The 26,633-nt window shown below is 38.5% G+C and overlaps 1 protein-coding gene across 1 annotated transcript in view; it reads left to right on the forward strand.

Moving 5' to 3' along the window:
* Positions 1-23,727, forward strand: part of CNGB3 (cyclic nucleotide gated channel subunit beta 3) — a 94,132-nt gene extending 70,405 nt beyond the window's left edge. The window contains exons 10-17 of the mRNA XM_035891164.1: positions 2,156-2,278; positions 9,308-9,449; positions 11,331-11,490; positions 11,901-11,998; positions 13,118-13,201; positions 15,310-15,428; positions 19,884-20,030; positions 23,303-23,727. Coding sequence (XP_035747057.1) covers positions 2,156-2,278; positions 9,308-9,449; positions 11,331-11,490; positions 11,901-11,998; positions 13,118-13,201; positions 15,310-15,428; positions 19,884-20,030; positions 23,303-23,507 — 1,078 coding nt within the window. The 3' untranslated portion in view covers positions 23,508-23,727. The remainder of the gene's footprint in view (positions 1-2,155; positions 2,279-9,307; positions 9,450-11,330; positions 11,491-11,900; positions 11,999-13,117; positions 13,202-15,309; positions 15,429-19,883; positions 20,031-23,302) is intronic.
* The last annotated feature ends 2,906 nt before the right edge of the window (positions 23,728-26,633 follow it).

The following is a 26,633-nucleotide window of genomic DNA, read 5'->3' on the forward strand; positions in this document are numbered from 1 at the left end:
GAGAAAGTGCTCACTCAGAAACAGTAAGACACACCCAGCAAGATCTCACTGGGCCTGTAAAACTTATGAAGTAGCTGCAAAGACAGACACAGTTACTCTGCAAAGCTGTTCTGCCTTGTTATTTTAGATACCTCTGTAGCATGGGATTGGTTGAGTGCCACATCTGCATGTTTCTGCTTGTGTCTTTGCTTCCTGATCACAGGCTCATTTACTTTTTCCAGTATTAAATCATTTACAGAATGTAAACATCAGAATGTAAATATTACATTTCTACCTCACACTTTTAAGAAGCCAGAAACCAGAAATGTGTGAAATAGAGAACTCTTCATTTCTAAAATGTAATTTTAAATAGCATATATAGGGTTAACAGTATTGACACTTCATTATCTATGGGTTTCCCACCAGTGCATTGCTAAAGTTTGTAGTAGAAGAAAAATACCTGCACACTGCGCTACCAAAATATTTTATTTTGTATTTGCAAAACACCTACTAAATATGTCATGCCATGCCCTGATACAATGATCTAAAACGTACTTCAGGAAACACTGATTCTCAGATTTTGAGGTGCTCATTGGTAAAAACATTTATATGGAAGAGATATTTTAATTGGCTTAGCAGAAGGCATTAGGGTAAGGAAATAAAAAGGACAAATGGAGAAGAGATTTTGTTATGCAGAAGAAGAGTACAAATGAGAGTTAAAAATATAAAAAAAGACAAGGCTGTTTGAGCAAATTACTGCATTTTATTTGAATATAATATTTTTTTTTTTATCTGAGATCCTGCTATGGTCACCATTTGAGTGATAAGGCACCAATTATCTGGATAATGTAAAACTAAACTTCTACACATCAAGTGTATGCGCCTGGGTGGGTTCTCTTCTCAAACTCATTAGTTTGAGTTTGTAGGAATAGAGCTAGCAAAAGTTACTACATCTTATCTATCCATTGTGGTAGATTCAACATGGGCCTAGACAAATATAATATAGGTATCAAAGGCTTCCAGAACCTTTACTCAGACCTCAGGAGTCCACTTGCATGGATTCAAGCTTGTGCACAAGACCCAGCATGGTCAATATTGCAATATTACTGGATTGCATCAGCTATCTGCTGTTCTCAATAGCTTGCAACCCTAAAAAAGCTGTCCTGGAAGCACACCAACATTTAAACAGAGAAGTGACATGCATTTGTCAACATCCTAAAGAAGAGTACACATAGGTAGATTGCTCAATGGCATGGAAAGGCAAAGGAGGACATGTAATGGCACCTGAAGAATCAGCAAAGGAGTGCATAATACAGGAGCAACCACAGAGGTATTATCTCTTATTAATTTAGTTTATAGACCTAACTTAGAACTTAAATTTTCATAAAACCACGTACTCAATTACTATGCGTTGCAAACTGAATTGAATCCTAGCTGTAGCAGATAAACTCGGTATGTATTAGCCTCCCAGGGTTTAGGCAAGTCCTGTACTTTTCCTGATTACTTATTCCTTGCCTGTACAAATATTTGAATCCAACTAAATCCAGATCTTTCTTTTGATCCCCATGCACTGAACAGAGGATATACAATGAGATCATTATTGTATTAAACAGAAAGCTGCTTGGTGCTTAAGTAGTTCATCATTGATGTTCTTCAAAGAACCGGCCATAAGCAGAGGAATGGGGATTAGAAATGATATAACTCCTGATGTAGCCACTAAATCACACTATTTAGTGCATCTACTGCAGGCTTCCTAGCACAGCTCTTGTAAAGCAGTTCATTTCTGACCTCAGACATTTCTTGGCTTTAGTTCACAAGTTTAGAGCCTGCCTTGAACAGAGTTTGGCAAAAACATTAACCCTCTAGCCTCATTAATATAACTTCAAATTTCTGTAAATATTCATAGCCAGTTAAAGAAGTGGATTATAAAGTCCTCCAGGAACCATAATTTAAAAATTACCCTGTGTCAAATATTCTAGGAAAGGTATTTATTTGACCTTGGACAAACGTGACAGACAGGTAACTGTCAGCTATTTTTTTCACAGAGTCAGTACAGGTGGGAAACTACTTAGCAGACGCTTCATATAAATGTTGTTGATCCAAAAAAGCAATGGGTTCCATATTAAAAGGAAGCAAAAATGTAAGTTGTTTTACAGGAATCTGTTGACTTTTATAGGGTCATTCGAACAACTGGGTACTTGCTGTTTATCTTGCACATTAATGCATGCCTCTATTATTGGGCTTCAGACTATGAAGGACTTGGCAGCACCAGATGGGTGTACGATGGCAAAGGAAACATGTAAGTCCTTTTCTCTTGCAAGGGAATTTTGTTGATTTTGCTCCTCCCTGCATCCCCCCCTTTCCCATGCCTTTGCTTGTAGGATATGCCCTTACTTTACAAGTGCTTGGATAGCAAACTTTTAGCACCATGACTGCTGATTAGCAACTTTCATTACTAACACATATTTGGAGGGCAGGTGCAGTGAATAATCAGTTTACCACTTTCAGCTTTTATAGGTTTATGAGTCAGTCCTAAGCACTAACTTAATTAAACATTTAGAAAGCAACAAGGGTCATAAATTAAACTTACTGATTGCGTATGCACATGGGAACTGTTAGAAGGGTTGCAGAACAATCCCTCAAAAGAATCAGAGGCACAAATTTTTTTTCTGCCACACAGCACTGTGTCATTAAGATGCAACATTTTAGTCCCTCTAAACACCATGGTGATTGGTCTGAAAAAATTGCACCCATTTCCTCTGATCTTTTGCGAAGGTCATGCTTAAGCATGTGGCAGAGTGTCTCCAGTGGGAAGGACTGGATATTGGCACACTTTTCCACAAACTCCTCATGACAGCAATAGGCTGGCTGCCAAGTAAGGGACATTCATGAAGATGATGGAGAGGAAGCAAGAGAAAATAGTAAAGCCATAATATATTTTGTGTGTAGTTATAAAAAAACCATATCCGGTAGGTTCAGATGTATGAACGTTCATTTCATTCAAAGGCCATAATATAGTTAATGCCACAGAAGCTCTATTTGTTCATTAATTACTTTCTTTGCAAAACTGCATATACTATACTACTGCTGTCATAAACCACCCTTTGAACAACTTTTCACGTTTCTTTTGGAGACATGCTCCTCTTGCTTGTAAATTTGCTAGACTTCACAAGTTTGGTGCAAAGTCACTATCTTGAAGGGTAAGAAAATAGCCTTTGAGAGTAGAACACACTTTATGTAAAGCAGCATTGATTTTTTTATAATTACAGTTCTCTCTCAAAAAAAAATGACATGGCTGAAGTTTCCACACACCACTAAAATACACAGCTTGAGTACTGCGGTCAGACACATGCAAGCAGGCTCATGGAGCTCAGTGGGACTGCTTATGTAAGTGAAGTTATACACAGGTATTTATTTTCAGGATCAAAGATTCCAGAAATCTGACAAGAAAAATGCAGAATTAATTTCCACTATAGCTATTTTTTTTAATGTCATTCTTGGGAATAGTTGCCTCATAATCAAAAAATAAGGTGGCGAAGACCGAGCAACCCGAAAACTCCAAAAGTAGAGCACTTTCTCAGTCTTCAAGTTTTTAATGTTTCTTCAGAACAGGCAAGAAAGTTGTCTTGTTTTTCACACACAAGAATATTCTACATTTCACTCAGGGAAACAATTGGTAGAAATTATTTGCTAGCTTGATCACAGATGAGGTAGTTGTGCCCAGAGACAATGGTCAGGGTTTTTTTAATATTTTGTGATACCTTTTCCATGAGGAGACAAAAACAGTTCTCAAATGATGTCACACTGAAATCACTTGGGATTTAGGGAAAAAAATTTATAAACAATAATAATAAACTGATAATTCAAGGTCTGCATTAAACTGAGATGCTGCAATAAAATGCATATTGGAATATATCCATGTAACCCTCATTACACCATTAATCTACCTCATCTTGACATTGGTTGCTGAACATATGACTTTATTCTTCTGCCTGTAACTCATGCTGGATTATATGCTCTCATGTACATGGAACCCCAAAAAGTATCCCATGTTGAGCTGCATTTCATAAACTATAACTTGGTATCCCGCTAACAGCAAATGCCTTCTGTATGAGATAGTCATTGCCTTAGAGAATCAGGCATCTCATATTATCCGATTGTCAAATATTTGGGGATTTTTGACAGAGAGCCATTATGTGAACATTAGTTATTATTAGAGATGCAGTGTGAGTTAAACATATCGGACAAGATACTTCTAGGTATATTCATTTCTCTGGAAAGCGGGAACTAAGAATAATCTGTGAAAAATCTGACAGAAAAAGTGACCAGAACTGCAGTATATATTATGGCACAGCAGTGCAGATGTAATTTCCTTTCACATAGCAGTCAGATTCGCCAATATGTGAAGCAAAATATGCCATTGGTCTCACATAGAATGGGAACACATTCAGAAAGAAGATAAGACAAATGTAGCTTCTTAGCTAACTAAAAAAATGTCAGTAAGCAGTTTGACAAATAAATCAAAGTTCTAGTGGTCTCAGATTACACTGAACCAAAACAAATAATCTGGCACTGATTTAGTGGCATGGATGTTTGATGTAGAATCCCTGCCGTGTCCATAAAATGTTGCTAGTTATGGCCAAAACCAGTTCTTAAGAATGTCAACACTTCTGGGATCATTTTTGTTTCCTTTCCAGGCTAAAAAGAACACACAGACAACAGTTTCCTTTATCAGTTTGATTGTATATATGTTCCTGAGCAGGCATACTAACTGGTGAAATTCAATTTATAACTAACAGCTGTACACAGCACTCAAACCACAAATTATCAAAGTAGCTCTTTTCGCAAATTTCTGCTAGCTGTATTCTTTTCCAGCTCGTGCTCAGACGCTGAAGTGTTAGTGCCAGTCGAAGAAAATTTGAGGTCTTTTGCATGGCAGCCTTCAGTCAAAGCCTTTGACCTGAGGTGCAAAAGGTCATCAACTTTACCCCCCTTCAATGCACCCAAATTAGCTGCACAAGATGTTCCCAGCATTAAAACTGCACTCAAGAGCTTGGTATAATTAGGCAGATAGACCTCAGTCTCTCTTAATGCAGAAGCACAACATCCCTGGTGCAACACCATAGTGTAGAGCTTATGCAACCACAGCAGCAGGATGTTGAAAAGGTCTCTTAATTATAGCTAAGTGAAGAATTTGAACTATACACATTTATTTACAATCTGATTTAACTACCTAAGTAAAATATTGGTTTCCCTAGTTCTTGAGGAAAATGGACAAATCCACTAGAAAGGGAATCAAGGCAGGAAAGCAATATTGTTGTTCTGAACTGTCCCATGGAAATATCTGTCTCTCATGACTGCCCATAAGGGAAACCAAAACTAGGGAGCTGAAACTCCCATGCCTTAAATTTAGGCAAAACAAATCATTCCAATTTGCTTATGATATACTTCTGCTGTTTGCAAGTCATCCACAAGTAGTCTGCAAAATTCTCTGGCATATTTATTAATCAAGACATCTATCTGCATCCTGATGGCATTTCTGTATAGCTTGCTGCCTTCCCGCTCAGACTTAGCAGATATCTGGAAGTCCCAGAAAACCGGCACTGTACTTGCCTAGCACAACTCTACTTCTTTGGTACACATTGCCCAATACACAGTAAGACTGGCATATCTTAAAAGGTGTCTCGTGGATAGCAGATACGCGTTGCACTTGCGATATGTCTGATGTGTCCACTCGCAGTGCTTGCTATAGAGAGGCGGTTTTGTGCCTCCAGACAGTCTGCGAATGCACAGCCCAACTCAAGTATGTCAGACCTAACGCTTTCAGACCTGCTACGTGCAATCATACTTTTTAGATAAAAAATATTCATAGTTTTTTTCCACAACCCTGTCTGAGACCATCATACCCACAGCCACCTGATGAGTAAGTCGCTCAAGAAAAAGGGGTACCAAGGAGGAGGTCACTGGAGTGCCAGTTTATAAAGGCCACTTCTTTACTCTGCTTAAACCCATCCTGGTTGTAATCTGAGAGGAGTCAAATGTGATAGCCCTGAAATAATGCTTCCCTGGGCTGAAATGAATGTGTGAATACCGCCTTAAAATCTGGTAGCCACGTGCACAAAGATTTGATTCACCTGTATTAACTAAAACCACAAAAGAAGCTTAGTGTATTCTGAAATGGACAGATATTTCTGTTGGCTTAAAGTTACAAGGTATCTTATTTGCAGTGTTTCTGAATATTTTCATACTTCGGACTTATTTTAGGGAAAAATCTAGTAGTTTGATTGCCTGAAGGATAAACACGCGATGTTGTGCAGAGGGAAAATCCCTTTCTTGTCTCATGTTGTTTGCTTCAACAGTAATTTTATAGCATGCTAGTAAGCTGTATGGTGAGCAATGATGGTCTCCAGACGCTAGCTAGTAGGAAGCAGAGCTGCTAATACTGTGGAAATAGGAGTCTCTTATTTCTGGCTTTCCTTAAACAAAATTTACAATCCTATTTCTCCCCTTCTTAGGGAAAAATGCTGGTTTGTATTTCAACTGTGTAAGTTTCATTTCAGACTAAAATAAAAACAATAAAATGCGTAAATGGAAGAAATATAAAACCTGTGCCTAAGAGATAGTGAATATCTTGTGACTTTGCCAGTAGAAAGTTTCTTTTGAAGTAAAATTACAGAAGAATATACTGTATTAACTACATCTGCAGAAGGGGGTGGGCAGATCTGAAAAAAATCTCTCACATTTTGGATATACAACACTGCAAAGAAGAATGTGACCCCCAAATACCTTTGAGGAGCTGCTTTCATTCTTTGTAGACATTTCCAGAAAGAAGATTATATTGTTTATCATAGTGGGTTTAGCAAGCTTGGCATCCAAGGCCATTGGAGGTGAGAGAGTTGGTTAATTTCTTTCATTTCCTATAGTAACTAACACAGAAGTAATGTTAATTTCTTTACTTTTATATTCATAAATTATACATGTTTCAAGCACTACAGCATTCTCAGTTATGGCACATGAATATGATATTGATATGCCTTATATGATAATTCCCCTCAGACAAGCTAGAGATATTGTTTTATGCTTAAATCTGCAATTCCTCCAAAACAGATCTGAGGCTTTTCTGTACTATTTATTTATGCAACAGAAGTCTAAAAGAAAGCTGCCACTTATGCGTACTTTGCTGGAAGCATGCATAGGTGATGATTTTTTTTGAATGCAAGTGAAAAAAATATTATAGTGGTGTAATCCAGGTGTTCATTTTGCACTCCTAACAAAGGAAAATTATATGATGGCAGATATACAATTAATTTTTTGACTTAAGAACTCTGAATGAAAACATCTAAAACTAGAAAACTATGGTAAAAATGATCATTGTTACTGCATTTCATTAATCTGCAACGAAGCAAAAAGTGGCATTGTAATGAAAAGCAAAAATCGATTGCTTGGTAAAGCCTGACATTTTAGGTGAAAGACTTGCAAACACTTTTCAGTGATTTAAATAAAAACCCTCATTGGAATTGGTTGGGTTTATGATTTTATTTTCTCATATTTGCACAAAACTGACCCTCCAATTGTATTGCTACACGGACCATTTATTTACAGGAGTGGAGCTCATATCTTAATAAGAGAGGAGTTTAAAAGTGGAGGCCACCAAATTAAAATGTACATCTGAAGCCTGCAAGCAGATCAGGCAGCCTCAGATTCAGGGTAGGCATGAGAAGATGCATGCAAAACAGTCTATTTCAAAACAAACATCTCCAAAAGTACTATTTGTGGGGTTTTTTTAATATTTCCAAGTCAATAAAATTCAATAAATAGAAGGAATCTTCATTGCTTCAGAAGCAATAGTCACAGATGAAATAATAGAAAGTCTCATTGTACAATTAAGGAAAACAAACTTCCACTGCTAATCACTAGTGAAGCTGAAGTCTGATTGTACAGAAACTTAGGAAGTCAAATTCTAATTAATAGGGGGCCTTTAAAAATATTCCTAAACCAATTACTTGTTAGCTCAGAAAAAAAGGAAATTATAGCACATTCATGACAATTACTTGAACCAATTAATCCCAGCTGCACAGTATGGGAGATGTTGCATTACTAGTGGTGCCATGTTCTAGAACAAAATTTAAAACAGAAGTTTAAAAATGCCAAGATGCCAAGGCACTTCATATATATGTGTGTGTGTGTGTGTGTGTGTGTGTATGCATATATATATAAAAGAGGGTTAGTATGACTATCCTCAAACAATAAAAAATATTAATTCTGTCTAGGTCCTTTGTTGTTTTCCTAAACTGGTGTTATCATACTAATAGAAATGCTCTGCTTGAATGTAATGGGCCCTGTCATGCACAAGGCTGTACAAACAGAACAAAAAGTCTTTGGCCAAAGAGATCACAATTCAGGTATACAGAAGAGACAGCAGAGAGATACAGGGAAGGAGTCAATATAAGCCACATGTGGAAGCAGAGTCTTAGTGACTGACCATTGCTCACTGCTGTATTTGGGTTCTAGATCAAGAGAGTTCTGAGAAAAGTCTTCATGGGTGTTAACAAGGTAGTTTTTATAGCCATTGATGGACAGTCTTCCCAGTCTTGAGGGAAACTAGTGAAGAAGGTAAAAAAGTTTTTGTTAAGGTGACAGAAGGGATAGTGGAGGCCAGCCACTAGGTGAAGCTAATGTAGGAGTAAGCGAAGTGGATTGGAGAAGCTGGATTAACATTCAGATTGTAGAAACATGGAACTTCTGTTTGACATAACTCAGGAGGCAGAGCCAATGAAGGATGCTCAGAAGCAGAGTGGGAGGAAGACCAACATGGTTAAAGGCGTAGGAAAATGAATGGGTACGAGGACAACACTGCATTTGTCATGCTTACCATAAGGCTTCACACTGGTGTCATCAAGTGAAGCCATGAAAGAGACCTTCAGATGTGTGTGAGTCTACTATGCTACTGATAAACTCTGGGAAGCCTCTAACACTTTTACACTGCTTTTAACATCACGGCATCTTCAGTGGTAGCATTCTAATGCTGTAATGTCCACCTTGGCAGTTTCTTACAGAAGTCTTCTGTAATGCTGCACAGAGTTACTGGAGAGCATTGAATAACTGCTGCATTTCCCATATATTCTTATTTTGCTGTCAGTGAGAACATTCAGCTCAATATGATTTACATACCTGTACCATTTGTAAAATCATAACCCTTTATAAAAAATGGTAAAGGTCTTTTGGACTGAAAGGCATCACTGAAAGGCCCAACTCAGGAAGGTGTATGCTTAACTTCAACCACATAAGTACCTATAGCCAATAACAAAAATGCTGTCTCTATCTACAGGTATCTGAGGTGTTACTACTGGGCAGTTCGTACTTTAATCACCATCGGTGGCCTTCCAGAACCACATACCCTGTTTGAGATAGTTTTTCAACTGCTGAATTTTTTCTTGGGTGTCTTTGTCTTCTCCAGCTTGATTGGTCAGGTACATCAAGAAATCAATAACTAGATACATTCAGATTACTGCAATGTAGTGATAATATATTGAATTTAATGAAGTGTAGTTCTGGGAAAACATTTAGCTTCCATCTGAATGTCCCTCTATTTAACTGTCATCTGCACTTATTCTTCTGACAAATACATGTGTTTAATCAGTTCCCAGTTTTGTAGCCCTTTTGCACACAAGCTGATTTAAAGCCAAGACTCTGCAGGACACAGATGATACTTGAAACTATGTATAATTCCTTTTTTCTTCCTCTCAGCCAAGGAGACAGTTCCTTAACATTCACACTATACTGCTAAATCTGATATAAAAATTATAATTGTAGGTATGATACGAATATGTACAAATTACATGCTTGATACTACTGCCAACAGAATGCTGTTAATGGAAATCCCGTGATGTTTGTCAGACTAGAATTCTACTCTCTTCCATAAATTACAATATATTAGTTAAACTGAAAATTAACTGCTTTCTATTTCTCTTACTTCTCATTTGGCAGGAGGAAAAAAAACCCTCATAGCACAGCAAACCAGTTATATTTCCAAATGAAAATAACTGAAATATTCCTGACTTCTAACTATTAAACTTGGGCTTTAGATCCACAAGTTTTAAAATACCTTGCCTAGAGAAAAACAAATGCTGTGGTTCATATTTGAGACTTATTGGATTCCAGACCTTTTGATTTGTACATGGCTGTTATTGGAAGAATTATTATGAGAAATAAAGGTGGAAACTGAAATTTAGTTTTTTATTTTGAATAAAGGATTCAAAAAGTTCAATCAAACAGTTAAAAATTGCATGTATCTTACTGTTTAGCAGTGCAAGAAGAGATAATCATCACAAAATAGATTCTTGCCTATAGGATTTAAAATTCATCCACAAACAAGAATTGCCAAAAATAAAACAAAGTAGTTCATATAAAATATTTCTTCCGGAAAACTACTGAATTCAAGTATGTTGGATTAAACTTCAGAGTTGCATATTTATATTTTTTTCCTAAATTGATATAACTGTCAATGAAAGCACCAATCCCCCAGAAGATTCTGCAGATTAGTTTTTGTAACCAGTATAGTCATTTGTAGACTGAAACCTTAAATCTTAACACAGAAACAGCTTCATTGCAGTTTGTTATAATTCCTATTTACAAACCCTTAAAATTACTGAGTTATTCCTGGCCTAGCACACTTGCCCCAAAATTGTTATTCCTACTGCAATCAATTGCATCTCTGTAAGAAGGAGCAGAATTCAGCCCACTGGCATCCTAATCCTCAGCCACTGCAGTATGAAGTCCTTTGACTAAAAACATGTCTATATAGTTATGCTTTTGAAGAAGGAATATCTATGAACATTAACTCCTCTGCTTTCTAAAAACTAAACTAGATTTGTGTTGGAATGTTAAATTATGTTCCTGCACTAAAATCTTCAAGGACAACTTTCAGCCCAAAGTGCATTTTTTGGACTGATCTAGATTCGCTTAACTATTTAAACAGTGGCAGGATCTTAATTCTAGTGGTGCCAGCTGATATTATTAGAGAAATTTAGCCCAGTTTGCCTCACTTCTGACTTTTAAGAAAAGCATTATCTATATTTTTCATCCATGTCCAGAAATATGAGACAGAAGAATAAGCTAAAACTCACAAAAGATTCCTTTAAAATCATAAACATAGACTTTCCAACACAATTACATTAAATCTATAATGGTTCTGAAAAAGCAGATGAAGCTCCTATTCAAAACATGCAGCTGAATGTATAATTGATCAATGATTTTGCAAGCGTTTTATACTTTTTATACCTTGTTGACAAGATGTTCAAATCAAGACTATTTTTGCTGAAATGTGTAGTAACAACAACTGATGTTTGCAGATGAGAGATGTAATTGGAGCAGCTACAGCAGGACAGAATTACTACCGTTCCTGTATGGACAACACCGTCTCCTATATGAACACTTATTCTATTCCAAAACTGGTCCAAAACCGTGTTCGAACCTGGTATGAATACACATGGGACTCTCAGGGAATGCTGGGTAAGGCTTTCCAATTCCAGTTACGTAGAAACTCCACTTGAGAGTGGTTGTACAGATACAGATACATGGTAAAATTCACATTTCTTCTTTTCTGAATTGCATGTGAGAAGTGAGGAGGGTATTCAATTTGCTTTAGAATAGAAAAAAAACTCCGAAGCAATATGACACTTACTATTTCACAAAGTCTATTAATTCATGTAATGTTCTGGTATAACTTTAGACAGGATACGTAACTCCAAAGACAGTATCTTAGTAGAAGCATATCAGCAGCTTCCTCATTTGAACTCATAAATGCTAGAATAGCTCCATCAAGTTATTTTTATGTACAATGCTCATTTTTATGGACATTCTTTCATTCTTCCTTTATATTTTCTAACTAACAGAGTTTGTGGGTTTTTTTTCTTTTACAGATGAATCAGAATTACTGGAGCAGATGCCAACCAAAATGCAACTCGCCATTGCAATTGATGTGAACTTTGCCATTGTCAATAAAGTTGACTTATTCAAAGCAAGTAGTTTTACAGGAGAATACAGAAATGTGTGGTATTCCTCAGACAGAAGCCTTGTTTTGTGCATCTTGCAACTCTTAAGAACATGTTTGTTAATAGGCAATATAAAATAAGTCTAAGAAATATTTCAGTCAATGGAGACGTGTCAGGACAAAGCCAAGTGTGTGCCTTTGAATTTTTTGTGTCAAATTAAAAAATTTGGAAATAGGATTGTAAATTAAAAAAATTGTGTCAGATTAAAAAAACAGCAAATGAGATTAAGACACAGTCCTGTTGTATCAACATGTTAAAGCTGATGTTATGGTCAGACTGTGAGTGAGTTCAGAGTATAACTGATCTCAAAGTCTCGGACATAGAAGAATGTAATTTTTAATACAGCGCACCTTTCCTTGCTGTATACCACCTAGCGCTGCCTGAGAGGTCACTAATGCTGTGTGTGCTGGCAACTTAACTTCCATGTAGTGAATGCTACTTTTTAGGAAATTTTTGTGCAAAGGAGCTTTCTCTTTGTTATCATGACAGTCTTTCAGAGATACAGTTTAAATGTGGTACGTAAGATTGGATTTTTGACAACAAAACCAAGGAGACACTGCGTTTTTAGAAGTAGTCTTGACATACAGAAACCTCAACACTAATTTGTTTGTTAGGATAATTGCAAAAAAAAAATCACACAATAACTCTGGATAGGCACTATGTATCTTCATGGTTTCCACCATGTTTGCTGAAGACATAGAATTCATTGATTTATACGAACATTTGACATTATCTGGGTTGTTTTTCCCTGGGTCAGTTAAAAAAAAAATCACATAAGAGACCTATAAAGCTGTGACCATAGTGCTAACTGAGCTTTCACACCGAATTTAGAAGCATGGAAGCTTACTCAGTAAAAAATGAAGAGATGTTTAACCTAAAGGGAACCCTATAAGTATCTGAAATGACAATTCTTTCAGACGTTTCTCTGCTCTAAAAGCTGATCCTTATAATATTTTGAGTTTGCATTCCACTTACGAACCCCTGGATCATTTATGTCTTGTTGGGTTTTGCTGGCCAGTGTTATGCACTAATAATCACTTGTGTTACTGAATTAACAGAGCAACCAATTCTAACTATTTTAACAGGGGTGCGATACCCAGATGATATATGACATGCTCCTAAGGTTGAAATCCATTGTGTATTTGCCTGGTGACTTTGTCTGCAAAAAGGTGAGCATTGTCGTCTCTTTCAAATAATAATTACAGTATGTATTTTAGAAAAAGAGTTCAGATACCAGTCAACAGTGTCCTTTAAATACAATTAATCCTGAGTGAATTAGATAGGATAAAAGTAATGAAGGTACACTGTGTAATAATAACAAACGTGCTCTCGAGTTTCAACCTAGAACAAAACAATATGGATTTTATTACTTACATTTATCAAACATAAAATTATAGTAATATGGGAAAGTACCTAATGTAAATATGGCTTATCTAATGATACATCATGAAATCTTAATATTTAAAATGGAGGAAGATTAGTTTTTTTATTCATATATGCATGAAAACCTAGCCTGCAGATCTCAATCTATGATGCTTTGCATGTGCTTTGTTTGTGTATCCAGGAATGTAGAAAATACACTGCATCCCATACTGCTCCTCACATCAGGATCTGATCTTGCTCTGCCTTCACTCACAGCTCTGAGCCATCTCTTGACTTCCAGCTGAACGCTGTCACACTGTCCCTTAGCAAACACACCTATCTTCTCTTAGCATTTTGGCTCAAACATGACCTTACAGTAACACAAGTAGACAGCTCAGCTTCTGACCAAGTGAACCCAAACCTCTTTTCAAAAGGCATGTAGACGTACTTATAGGTAGTGTTGGACATAATTAAAGCATGGGGGAGGGTGAAGTGTCAGTACTGTAACTGTCCCAGCAAGTGACCCACAGTTCATATCACACCCAGAAGGGACCATCAGAATCCCTTAACTTGTCTTTAGCAGTTCTGGTCCAGGATCTTCATTAAGGTCCTGTTCCCTCTGAGAGTCAAGCATATGATCCTCTTCCCAAATGCTGAGTTAGTCCCACTGACTCCACAGGGTAGGAAGTGACACATTTGTGAGTGCACTGAAGGATCAGGTGCGTCCCTTCAAAGGCCAATCCCACAATTGCTGTTGGCTAGGAAGGGTGGAAGAGTAGTTTGGTGTGTTTGCTTGTACAATGCACAGCATGGAAGGATCTTAGACTGCGGCTGGGACTCTGCTACAGCAGAGATCATAAATGACAGTAACAGATTCAGGGTCTTGATCCTGCAGTCAGATGCAAACTGTTCTCAAAAAGGATGGATTACAAGAAATGGAAGCATCATTTTATTCCAGCTTGATTCAGAGCTAAAAGGCTGCTCACTTGTGAAGATCTACTATGTGGCCAACAACCATAGTAACCCAATTAATGCTGTAAAAGATAGTAGGGAAAAAAAAAATCTGTTGATACTGCCTCCTCCTTGGATGTATGTTGGCCCCAGCATACTTTACCAGGGAGGCTCCGACACGCAGGCTTGGAGGCACAAGCGAAGGGATAAGAAGTGCAAGCCTCACGTTTTCAGTTCTGGCTTTGTTGCTGTTGCCTTTTCACTTTCAAAATGAAATTGATGCTTTGCCTCAGTTACTCCAGCTGCATAAGTAGAAAAATATTTGCCTGTCTTATTGAGATGTTGCGAGGACTGCTATAACCATGTTTGTGAAGTCCGTTATATTACTCCATTTTGCCTGCTTTATATTGTATATAATGATGTCATGCTTTGAATCCTAAGTAGATCATGTGAAGGATAAAAAATAAACTAATAATCTCTTAAGCCATACAATGATTACATAAAAGTAGACAAAGTTTTGAATGATTATGTATTCTTATTTTCCTTTTAAATTAGGTAAGTGATGATTAGAAATAATAGTGTAAAAACTGAAGCTTTTTAGACCATGACGCATAGGCTTTTTTTGCACTTCTCTGTTATTAAATATGCTGCTGAAATATTTTAGTTTTCACCAGAATAGCTGATGGAAATGACTGCTACAATCCTGATTATTATCTAGTCTTATTTTTCCAAGCTGGCCTAGATGGTCTTACCCCTGTTCAAATATTGTTCCACATCACAATTAGATCTGACAAAGTCATTCCTTGTGCTAGGAAAAGTAGTGCAAACACTTATTTCTCCATGATACCTGTAAACCTGTTTATGAGAAAGTGGAAAGATGTTTGAAGAACAGTTTGTCAGATGATTCTAACAAAAAACCACTGCCCTGCTGAAACATGGGATCTTTATGTGTTTGTGTGCCCAGGGGGAGATTGGCAGAGAGATGTACATCATTAAACAGGGTGAAGTGCAAGTCCTCGGAGGCCCTGATGGTACAAAAGTCCTGGTTACGCTAAGAGCAGGAGCTGTATTTGGGGAGATCAGGTAGGTCCATCGCTATTTTTAACACTTTCTTCAGAACTGGTCAAACAGTCAATGGTTGTTTAACTTCTGTGTGGTAAGCATGACACGGGGAGGCTGGAAAGTTGGTAGGATCAACCAATACCACACTGAGCAAGGAGATGCAGGTAGGTGAAGGGAAATCTAGGCGAAACATCAGAGACTAATCTGTCAAGATCTGAGACCAGTGTTTTGGGCAATGTACACAGGGATATACAGACAGATTTCTCTTTCAGCATTTAAAAAATTTATCAATTCTTCCTGTTCTGAGGTCTGCAATACAGCAGGACCAAATGCATTTTATTGCCTGTATAGTGAGACTAGGTGCCCTTACACAACAGATGGTAAAAATGATAATTAATTTCCAACAAAGGAGATAAAAAATCTAAAAGAACAAATAAACCTGTTTCATTTAGGAGCTGAAGTAGGGATTAAGTTGCCAAAAATCAGGCATCCACATTTGAAAACGCATTTGTTTAAGAGCATGCAAAACAAGAAAAAGGGTGACAGACCAGATTTTGGGGTATGAGTTTATCTGGAGAAGAAAATTTTTCTCAGGTGGTTACAAATGTTTTTTATATTCTCCATGTGGTTGCTATGCAAAATCCATTAACTGTTATGGGCCATGTTCCCCAATTAGCCAACCAAGTGCTAGATTTTAGGCACTGCATCCCCTGCTGAGGTTGGCCTGAGGAAAAGTAATAAAATACATGTGCTGCTGCATGTGATAAACTGGATTCTTGATTTCTTCCAGCTGCCTTCCTGTTATTGTTAATCCTCTTGCTGGTAGCTTTAATCTGCCTTTTGAAAAGTGGTAATCAGCTCTGTGCCAGTTTTACTTTTATCTTCTACTTGTGTCTCCCTTTGTGGTAGGGTAAACATTCCTGTTTATCCAGTGACGTGAATAGAGAACTTGCTTAGACCTCAAGTGGAAAACACCTGATATATCCCATAGATACAGACTTTTGTCATTGAGTAGGAATGTGAAATTGTATCAGCTCTTTGAGAGAAGGTTATCTGAAAAGTATTTCTCTGTGTGGCAAAATAATACCTGAGCAAAGCCTCAAACCAAAATGCTCTATTGTAAGTTATGGGGAAAGGCTGAGAATGAGCTGGTTTTCAGTAAGGGCTAAATAATAAAAGGATAAAAAAAAAAAGCTACAGCAGCCCAGATATGCAACACGCACATAGTTTTCAATTATTTACTAGTCTTGTACTCTGAGCAAGGACTTTATTTTTTAAACTGAGAAATGATAGTGAATGGTTTTAAAATAAGGAAGGTATTTTCAAACTTTTGATCTAATACAGGTGAGCACTTGTTTCCACGTGAGAACTACACAGCGGCCTTTAAAGATTCATTTCCCAGTATGTGTTACTCTCTACATAATTGCCAATATGGCCAGTAAAACCCTCAGCAATGCTATAAGCCTGCACTTCTAGTCTTAGTTTATTCATCACTGACCTACTGCGGCAGTGCACCAGTTCAGACACACGTAATTTGCATTTAAATGACAGCCAGTGGATAAACTCAAGGAGAAAACACACAGCAACCTGCAGACATCTCCAATACTGAGGAAAAGTAAAGACATGAAGCACTAAGTGTATCGGTAGAGATTTATCCTCTTCCTTGTGGCCAAGTGTTAGAAAATAACGAGTTTGTATAATGACTCTCCACATAAGTTTTGTCAAGGTCTTCTGAATACTGTATAGCAGAAGAAAATGAAAAAAACATTCTTTAATGGTTGAAATATTGCTTCATTTAGCACATCCAAATTTTCCCCTCAGTATTCATAGCACGGTTACCACCTAATGTCAGACTGATTTCCTTCTGATTTCTGATTCAAGATTTGTTTAGCGAAATATGTCAGCTTCATTCCAAGTGGTTTAACTACATGATTTATAAGACACTTGCTATTTAATTTCACTCTGTTCAAAATGCATGTAAATGATGCTTAAAAAGTCTCTGAGGGCAAAGGAGCTGAAGAAAACAAAAAATGTTTATTTCAAAAAATTTCCCTGAATTATACTGGAAGGCCACTGCAAGACTAATGTCAGACAAGTCCTTTGCCAATTTCATCCTTGAAAACTATTACAAAAACAGATTAAGTAATAGGATTTGCCTTCTGAAGCAAAATAATCTCAGAGTCAGAGGCAAGCAGATTGCTGCCTTAATGAGAGCCTGTCTGCACAGACAATTGAGGAAAAGAGAAATTCAGCTATGACACAACACTTCATTAGCCCAGAGAAATTTACACTTTAAGCCAGATGTCCTCATTCATCTGTTTACTGTTATTTCACTGGAACAATTTCCTATCAGAAAATGGTAATTCTGGAAAAATTAAAATATTTCTCCATTATATGTAAATTTTTGATAGGAAGACCCCTAAATGTTTGGTCTTAGCCTTAGCCTTTCAGCTGCTTTGTAACTTTAGCTTTTATTAAAAAAAAATCAAAACTAAAGCTTTATGAAAGATTACATTTTCCACATTGGCCTGGGATTTCCCACAAAGTGGCAGCTGCTGCTTTTCAGTGAGCTCTGCCTTTTGGTGTGACATCCTGCTCAGAAGCAAGATCCAGACCTGCTTCCCTGTCCTGACTCACCAGTTCTCTCCATAAGCACATAGGTGCTGAGCTGAGCTGCCACAGCCCTACACATTCAGCTGATACACACGCTGTTCCCAGGGTCAGTTTCTAATTTAAGTGAACAGCAGCTTCCTACACAGATCAGCTATTAAAAAAAAAACAGTTAAGCTGAGTCACCACTCTGACAACTTTATACCTCAAAATTAAATTTGCTAGTGTAAGAATTCAGAAGTTATCATCTCATACTAAAAATACAGCATTTCAGACTAACAACAGGAGTAAAATATGAAAGGTAAAAAATGCAAATTTGTCTATTAATATAGATATTACATTATGAGGAACCTTTGCAAGGCAAATGTAGTTATTATTTTAAATTTGGTCCATCATGTAACTCCTAGCACACTAACCAAAACTGATTTGATGATGAAGTCTGTAACACTGTCCTTAGTCAAAGCTTATTCTGTTTGAGCAAGGACTGCCTTACTTGTAAAATTCACCTCACATCATCACCATAATGAAAAAGTTGATCTCTTTAGTCCTCGTCTGCCTTGATAAAATGAGCTTTCTGTTAGGAAAGCCTGAAAATGATTGTTCAATGACTTGTTGAGAAGTGATTCATCAGAAATCAAAAGCTGTTTGCAATTTTCTTTAGCTGCTTTTCTTACTGTGCAAATAGTTTTTTTCTATCCGAGGAATCGTAACAGAATTGTTTAAAAAGAAGACAATATACTGCATTTTCAGCTTGAGTTCATATATCGATTGCTATCTTGGGTTGCAGAAAAACACTATGTGTGTGTGTGTGCCTTGTACACACAGTTGCAGGGGTCTCATACTATCCTTTATAAATCAAATATAATATATTATTTATAAATATGTTCTATAAATATATTTAATATTAAAACCAATGTTTATATATCCTTGATTAGTATCTTGGATAGGTATTAATTCATGTTTTATGGGGTCCAGACTATCCTTCATTAATAATTTTTAAATTAGAGATTACTAAATATTCTCTAAAAACATTAACTCTCTGGGAAATATTTAAGGGACAAATTTTAGGGTAGATCACCTTGGATACAGTGATAAAGCAATTTTAGTACTAAGAGCAAAATGCAACTTCTCTTGCTTATCACCGCAGTCGAGAAGTGAAGTCTCTTCATTTCATCAGCTTAATGCAAGATGAACAATTTAATTTGTATTTCTACAACAACTAATTTTTATGTGGATATGCTTCCTGTGGCCAACTGCTGCTTGTTAAACTGGTCTAATGCCTTACTTTCAAAACAAAATAGCCTTCTTTTTCTGGCAGACACATTTGTAACTGTCAGCTTGAAAGACCTTCCTAATCCTTATCTTTCAACTTCCCAACATTCAAACGTGAGATGTGGTATGTGAGAAAACTGAAAACCAGACTCCCACAGAAGTTATTCACTCAGGAAAATTAAAATTCTTGGAGAATCATTCATTCAATGTAAATAACTCCGTAATAATGGACCTGTGCTGGTTTACTTCCGACATAAATAATTTTTAAGAATAAAATTGAGGAAATTACAAGCTTGCATAAGGACTAAAACAAATGCAGACCTTGCAGTGGGTGTCTCCTGGGGACAAATGTCTCTATCTAGCAAGACTTTTCACAGTCCTTAGCATCTACATATGCCTAACCAGTAGTGACAATTTGCCTTTCTGAGGCAAGAAGGTATTTCTAATCCCAACTGCAATGGAACTTCACAGAACATCAGGTAGAACAGTTGGGTACGTAAGTGAGCCTTATGATGACTTTAATGGAGAACCACCAGCAAAGAGATTCCTCACTAGGGCGGGCAATGATGTGACTGATGTTTATTCTCATTCCAGCCTATTAGCTGCAGGTGGAGGAAATCGAAGGACTGCCAACGTGGTGGCTCATGGCTTTGCCAACCTTTTCATTCTGGACAAGAAAACACTCAATGAAATCTTGGTGCATTATCCTGACTCAGAAAAACTTCTCATGAAGAAAGCAAAGTACGTACTAATAACAGCTTTTAAATCACATTATATAGCTGCAGAATGGACAGTTGTGGCTTCTAGACAGATTTGCATTCCTTTCTTGGAAGAGTAACAGATATAAACACATTTGTATTTAGAGGTCAGGTTTGCCTGGTAGTATCTAGGGCAAGTCATGGTCTTGGCATGGAATCCAACGGTTATGGAAATGTGGCAAGTAGAATGAAATCCTGAATATAGTTGTCTTCTCCCTTATATTTAAAGTAACAAAACAAATAGGAGATACAGATCCTCACATAGTCAAGAAAGAAACTGCAGGACAGATGTCAGTTAAGGAGTAGGTTTTCAAAGATGCACTCACGATTAATTGTACAGAGATAGGCTTCAATGCACCCACAGTCTCATGCATTTCCAAAACCTTAAGCAATAGTTGGGAATGCAGTTAAAAGTAAGGCCTGACAAGATGGAAGTACAGAGATTAGAGAGGTGCGCATTTTGTTCAAAATGATTCTAAAATAGGATTTCAAACCCAAATTGCTTTTCATCTTGCTAGGGCTGTAGCTTGCTAGGATCAACATTTCCCCAGCTTTGAAAGGGCAAAATACTGTCAGATTTTGTCATAAAATTACGACAAAATGAGTACCTTGCTACCTTGTAAAAGTTCCAAATACATGAAACAGTTCATCATTATTAGCATACTTCAGCACTCTTACTGTTCTCAGCTGTTCCCTTGCATTCCTATCAAAGGTTGGAAGGTTGCTCCCAGACTTGAAATTCCACCAGAGAAGACTAAATATAGCACAGGAGTGACATTTTGTTTAGGGAAGTGCTAGCAGATGGATGCATACAGCATGTTTCAACAGCCCTGGTTGTCAAACAACAGTATCTTGAGAATCATCACATTCCTGAGGAACAAGGAACTTAGACACAGAATGGGCTGATTGCCCAATTTTCAAAACCAGCATCAACAGATAGAAAGGTGGAACCAACAGGTAGAAAAGTGGAAGAAATCCAGTGACTGATGGTCCCCAGCATTTATCCTTCCTGACTTTTCTCCAGCTTCTTTCTAAACAGTAGTATGACCATCATTTCCTGTTATTCCTGCCTCTCTGGCCCACCACTACCTTCTTCTGCTTTCTTGCCCACCCTAATCATATCCTGCCCAAGCCATTAAATTCTGCTTCCTCCAGATGATAGCCTCCAGAGAGATGGACAATAATTATCCATCCTTTGTATCTGCACTCCCATTTGGGCCCCAAACCCTCTCTAGATGTCAGCCTAGATACAGGATATTCTGTTTAATTTTAAAGATATGTAGTACCTGTCCTGTGCTGGAGGCCATGTATTCTGCTCACCTGTCTAGGCATCCACTAATTCTTCCAAAACTACCCATGCAAGCTGCTGAAGTGTACTTTTTAAATTCATTACAATAAAACTTAATAAAAAAAGTAAAATCTTCACTTCTGAAATTCCCAAAGCTGCAATGTACAAGACGCTGGAGAAAATTATAGTTTTATGGGATTTACTGTACTTCAGACTGCAAGAACAGTCCTTGCTCATAAAAAGCCCTAAGTCAGGGCTTTTGCAAGGATAGAAAAGTTGCCTTGAAAACTGTACAGTAACCTAATAAAAATTGAAAGCATGGGAACCCTCTGCTTTTCACTGGTTCCATCTATCTTGGAACTGTCATCTAATCTTTCACCCTTGTCGTTCATTCTCACTTCTTGTCGTTATGGTTGCAAATCAGTACAGCTACAGAAGGGTGTGAAAATCTAGTCTGCCACATGATTGGCAGTAATTTTTATATCTTCAGGGTATCTTCTTCTACTGAAGAAGACCAAAAATAAGTACCACTGACCTATGAGAGATGAACCATGCTGAGTTAGTTTGGTAAACTACTTCCACAAGCATCAGCTGGACTCCAAATTGAGTACTAAATGCTCTCTGAATTTGCATCCAGAAGGTCAGGTAAGAGATTTCCACCTCAGGTATAAGGCATCCGTCTCCCTCCACACTACTTCTCACCTTTTAAAACTCTGATCTGCTTTGGGGTACCTTAATTTGAGCCTGCACTTGTTTATTCTCCAGGATATAGGTAAGCAATTGGCTGCTTATGGCTTGGATGGATGTACGCTTCACAGGGTAAAAAAATGGCTGGATGCCAGGCCCAAAGATTTGTGGTGAATGGAGCTAAATCCAGTTGGTGGCTGGTCACAGGTGGTGTTCCCCAGGGCTCAGTATTGGAGCCAGTTCTGTTTTATCAATGATCTGGACAAGGGGCTCGAGTGTACCCTCAGTAAATTTGCAGACAAGGCCAAGTGCCGGCTCCTGCACTTGAGTCACAACAACTCCATGCAAAGCCTTGGGGAAGAGTGGCTGGAAAGCTGCTTGCAGAGAAGGATCTGGGGGTGCTGGTGGACAGCCAGCTGAATATGAGCCAGCAGTGTGCCCAGGTGGCCAAGGCGTATCAGGAACAGTGTGGCCAGGCCAGCAGGAGTGGGGAAATGATTGTACCCCTGTACTCGGCACTGGTGAGGCCGCACCTCGAATACTGTGTTCAGTTTTGTGCCCCTCATTACAAGGACATTGAGGTTCAGGAGTGTGTCCAAAGAAGGTCAATGAAGCTGGTGAGTGGTCTGGAGCACAAGTCTGATGAGGAGCAGCTGAGGGAACTGGGGTTGTTTAGCCTGGAGAAGAGGAGGCTGAGTAGAGACCTGATCGCCCTCTACAACTGCCTGACAGGAGGCTGTAGTGAGGTGGGTGTTGGTCTCTTCTCTGAGGTAACAGGTGATAGCACGAGGGGAAATGGCCTCAAGTTGCACCAGGGGAGGCTTAGATTGGATATGAGGAAAAATGTCTTCTTTGAAAGGGTTGTCAAGCATTGGCACAGGCTGTCCAGGGAGGTTGTTGAGTCCCCAGCCCTGGGGGTGGGGGCTGTTTCTATTTAAAAGACGTTAGATGTGATACTCAGGGACATGGTTTAGTGGTGGATTTGACAGTGCTAGATTTACAGTTGGATTAGATGATCTTAAAGGTCTTTTCCAACCCAAATAATTCTGTGATTCTATGACTCTAACTCTACATTAGAACTGTAGCCTCCAGCTCTACCAGAGCCTGGGGTAAAACCCTAACCTTTCCAGCTTTGCTTTTGCCACTGGACCTGGGACAAAAAAAAAAAATTGCTAGAAAAGTTGCCAGATTTTCATCCATGAATGTGACATTTTAACTTTGCAAGGACTTTGCTTGGTTTCACAGCACTGCTGTGTGTTCTCTTTCCTTCCTCTCTCCAGGGTGCTGCTGAAGGAGAAGGGGAAACCTCCTCCAGGACCACCAGTGCAACAACCACAGGGCTTAGCTAGTCTGTTTGGGAAGGAACGGGAAACTCCAAAATTGTTTAAAGTGATGCTTGGCAGTAAAGGAAAAGAAGGCCTTGCTAGGCTGCTGCAGCTGAAGAAAGAACAAGACATTCAGGTAATGCCACAGAAAATAGAGTAGATAATTCCAGGTGCTGAAGAGGGAAACAGGAAAGATCCTGGGATAGCCTGGGCAAACAGAGTAGATGAAAATGTAGCCTTACCGCAATCAACGGCAAAAACTCCCAGTAGCTGACATATAATCACTGTGCCTAATCTCTGTAAACACTAATTCTAAATTTGGCTCAAATCTTCCTGGACCCGGACTCCATGCAGAGCACAGAAAACAGAAGCAAAGAAAAAGCAAGGAAAAAAGCAAGCAAACAAAAGTCCTCAAAGTAAGGGTAGAATAGACTTTACAAAGACCCTAAGGGCACCCGATCTTCTAATTTTATGTAAACAACAGTAAATGCAGAAATATCCTAACACAGTAATCTGATCCAACTGACTCAAGCACACAGTGAACTTCCCAATTCAAAGTCAAATATTTGGTTGTCACAAATCCTGAAGACAAAATTTAAAGTTTAGCCCACACAGCTAAATCTGATTAAATCTCTAATATAGTGCACTTAGGAGAAAACCATTATTTTAGTTGATGAAAAATAATTCCCACATTATAGTCTGTTCTGAGAAATGTTAGCAAGAACCTGCTCGGTTCTACACATTTACCCAAAGGTGGCAGAATTATTTTCTGCCTTTATAGCTGAACTAGCAGTGTATTTATTTATTTATTTAAAGAACGAACTTTGCTTACACAAATGACTACAACACTGTGATTGGAACAGAAATATCACTCAACTTAATGTGCATTTGTGAACTTAATAGCAAATAGGCTTGGCCAAGGAACTGGGGCACTGGGCAGTATGTCAAGATTTACCTAACGCTTTTTCTTTCTATACTGGTGTAAGTACATAAAGGCAGGCAAGACCTAAGGAAGGGTTGTGTGCCCCAAAATGTGCCTGTTTCATCCTGCTGTATTAATAAGAAGCAGATACTATCACTATCCATAAGCTTTTCCGAGTTTTTTTATGTTAACATCCTGATTCAGAAATTGCATTTTTCATTTAGAAACTGATTTTCAGCATCTAAATACAAATTTACATAGGTTGCATGCTATTAATCACAGTAACCATGCTGTGCCTTTCCACTGCATACACAGAACCACTTCCTGAATTACTTCTGCATCACTGGAAAGCATTTAACTTCTTGTTTCTAGGAAACTCAAGATGAAGCAGAGAATAAGCCTGAAGAAGAGAAGAAACCCATGGAGCCCACAGCCTCATCTGCACCCCCTGCACAAAAGGAAGAGCCGAATGCAGATGCTAAGCCTAAACCACCTGCAGTCATGCACAGAGGAACCTCTAAAGAGTCTCTGATCATTAGCATGTCTCCATCCCCCAGAGCAGGAGAAGGAGAAATCCTTAAAGTTGAAGTTAAGGAGAAAAAACAGAACTAGATGGTGCTTGGGGCTGTGGCCCCATCTGTTGTCTTGCTGAATTCAAAGGGCTAGCGTGACTTTGCTTCTGGGTACAAAAGATTAAAAGTAGACACTACTCAAGAGAAAAATCTATCCCAGCTCCTCCTCTTCTTTCCCTCCTCGCCTGAGACAACTGGGCAAATTATTTATATACTTATCTCTTAACCTTGAGCCTGAAGAGGGAACTTCTCATGTTATAGGAATTAGAGCTCAGATTGTATTTCAGGACCACTTGTTTCTTGTTTGATCCATGCTCTCCCTTATCTCTTACTCTGTCTTGTTCCTGTTTCTTCTCTTCCCTCTCCTGCTTATCCTCGCTTTCTTATTGCTGTTCCTGTTGCTCAGTTTGCTCTTAATTTTTGTATGTGTTCTTTTGTATTTTCTTTTCTGGTTTCCCATAGTTATCCTTTTTCTTGTCACTGCCCTACTGTTGCTGAGGTTACTTAAGTTTCTTTCGATTCTTCTCTCTCCTCCCCTTATACTTCTAATCAGTGACCTGCTTTTTTTGTGACCAGCGTGGCTCAGTGCAGAAAGCTGTGATGCTGTGTGTTGGGATGCTCTAAGGTGGGACAGGGGGCTACAAAACAAAATCACTGTCAAAAGATAAAAGCACAAAATACCCAAGGGGGAAGCAGATTGCAGAATTACTGCCAGCCTTTTGAAAGCACGAGCATCGGCTCCAGTTGTATCTGACTCTGGTGAGTAAACATGGCAAAGACTTAGATATTTTCCCCCCACCCCAGGACTGACCTTAAACTTTGGGCCGCTGATTTATGCGTTTGATCTTCTCATGGGGTTGGGCATTAATAATGCACTTTGAAGAGCAAGCAGTTGATGCTGGTTAACTTTCTGAAGAATATTGGTATCTGGACTGGCCACTTTAAAAATAAAGGCTGTTTTATAAAAAGCAGGATTTACACTTTGTGGCTCTGTGGCATCGTTTCAACCAATGCTCCGATTGTTTGCCTCCATCACAGCCCTCGATCAATGGTGCAGAGTGAGCCCCGGGCCTTACCGGGGCTGAGCTACATCCTACCTGTGAACTAAAGTAAATCCCTTACCAGCGCCACAGCTGAACGGGATACAGCTTCCTACCCAGCAGCTCCCACACCATCAACCTTCTGCACCGACTCCCCACAGAAAGGGATGCAACGTTAAACGAAAGGCTGAAGCTGTGTTTTAAGCTGAAATATCACTGACTTTATTCTCTTCCATGGGTTTGCATGTCATCTCTCTCCCTATCCACTTTCAGTCCCCACAGGATGAACAGCTCTGGGATCTAAAACCACTACACAGAGGCCAAGCCAAGAAATCGCAAGGGGCAGGCTTCATAGCCCCTCAGCTGTCCAGCCAACCATGGAAGGCACCATGCCAAAATTAAGCATTTGCTTTGCAAGCTATACATAATCCTGTGGGCTATGCATTCTGAAGGCCTGTCCTTTAAAGCCTTTGAACTTCTCTAATCACAGGCAAAGCTGTCAGCCCAACCAGAACCAGCGGGAGCTTTGCCTGAGTAAAAGCTGGATGACTGAATTCCATATGCTGTATATTCCACACATCCTCTGACATGACCAAAACCCCAAATCTCTCTCAAAAATAAAGTTGTGTTGCATCAGCGGTGAGGTCAAGGTTCAACAGGAAGAACCATCATTATTTGTACATTACTTGTTATTTGATATGTAAGAAAAAAGGATGTCATGGCAGAGGTAGAAAATGCTAAGATGCATCATA

Source organism: Egretta garzetta, unplaced genomic scaffold, assembly GCF_000687185.1.
Source record: "Egretta garzetta isolate BGI_Z169 unplaced genomic scaffold, ASM68718v1 scaffold453, whole genome shotgun sequence".
Lineage (NCBI taxonomy): Eukaryota > Metazoa > Chordata > Aves > Pelecaniformes > Ardeidae > Egretta > Egretta garzetta.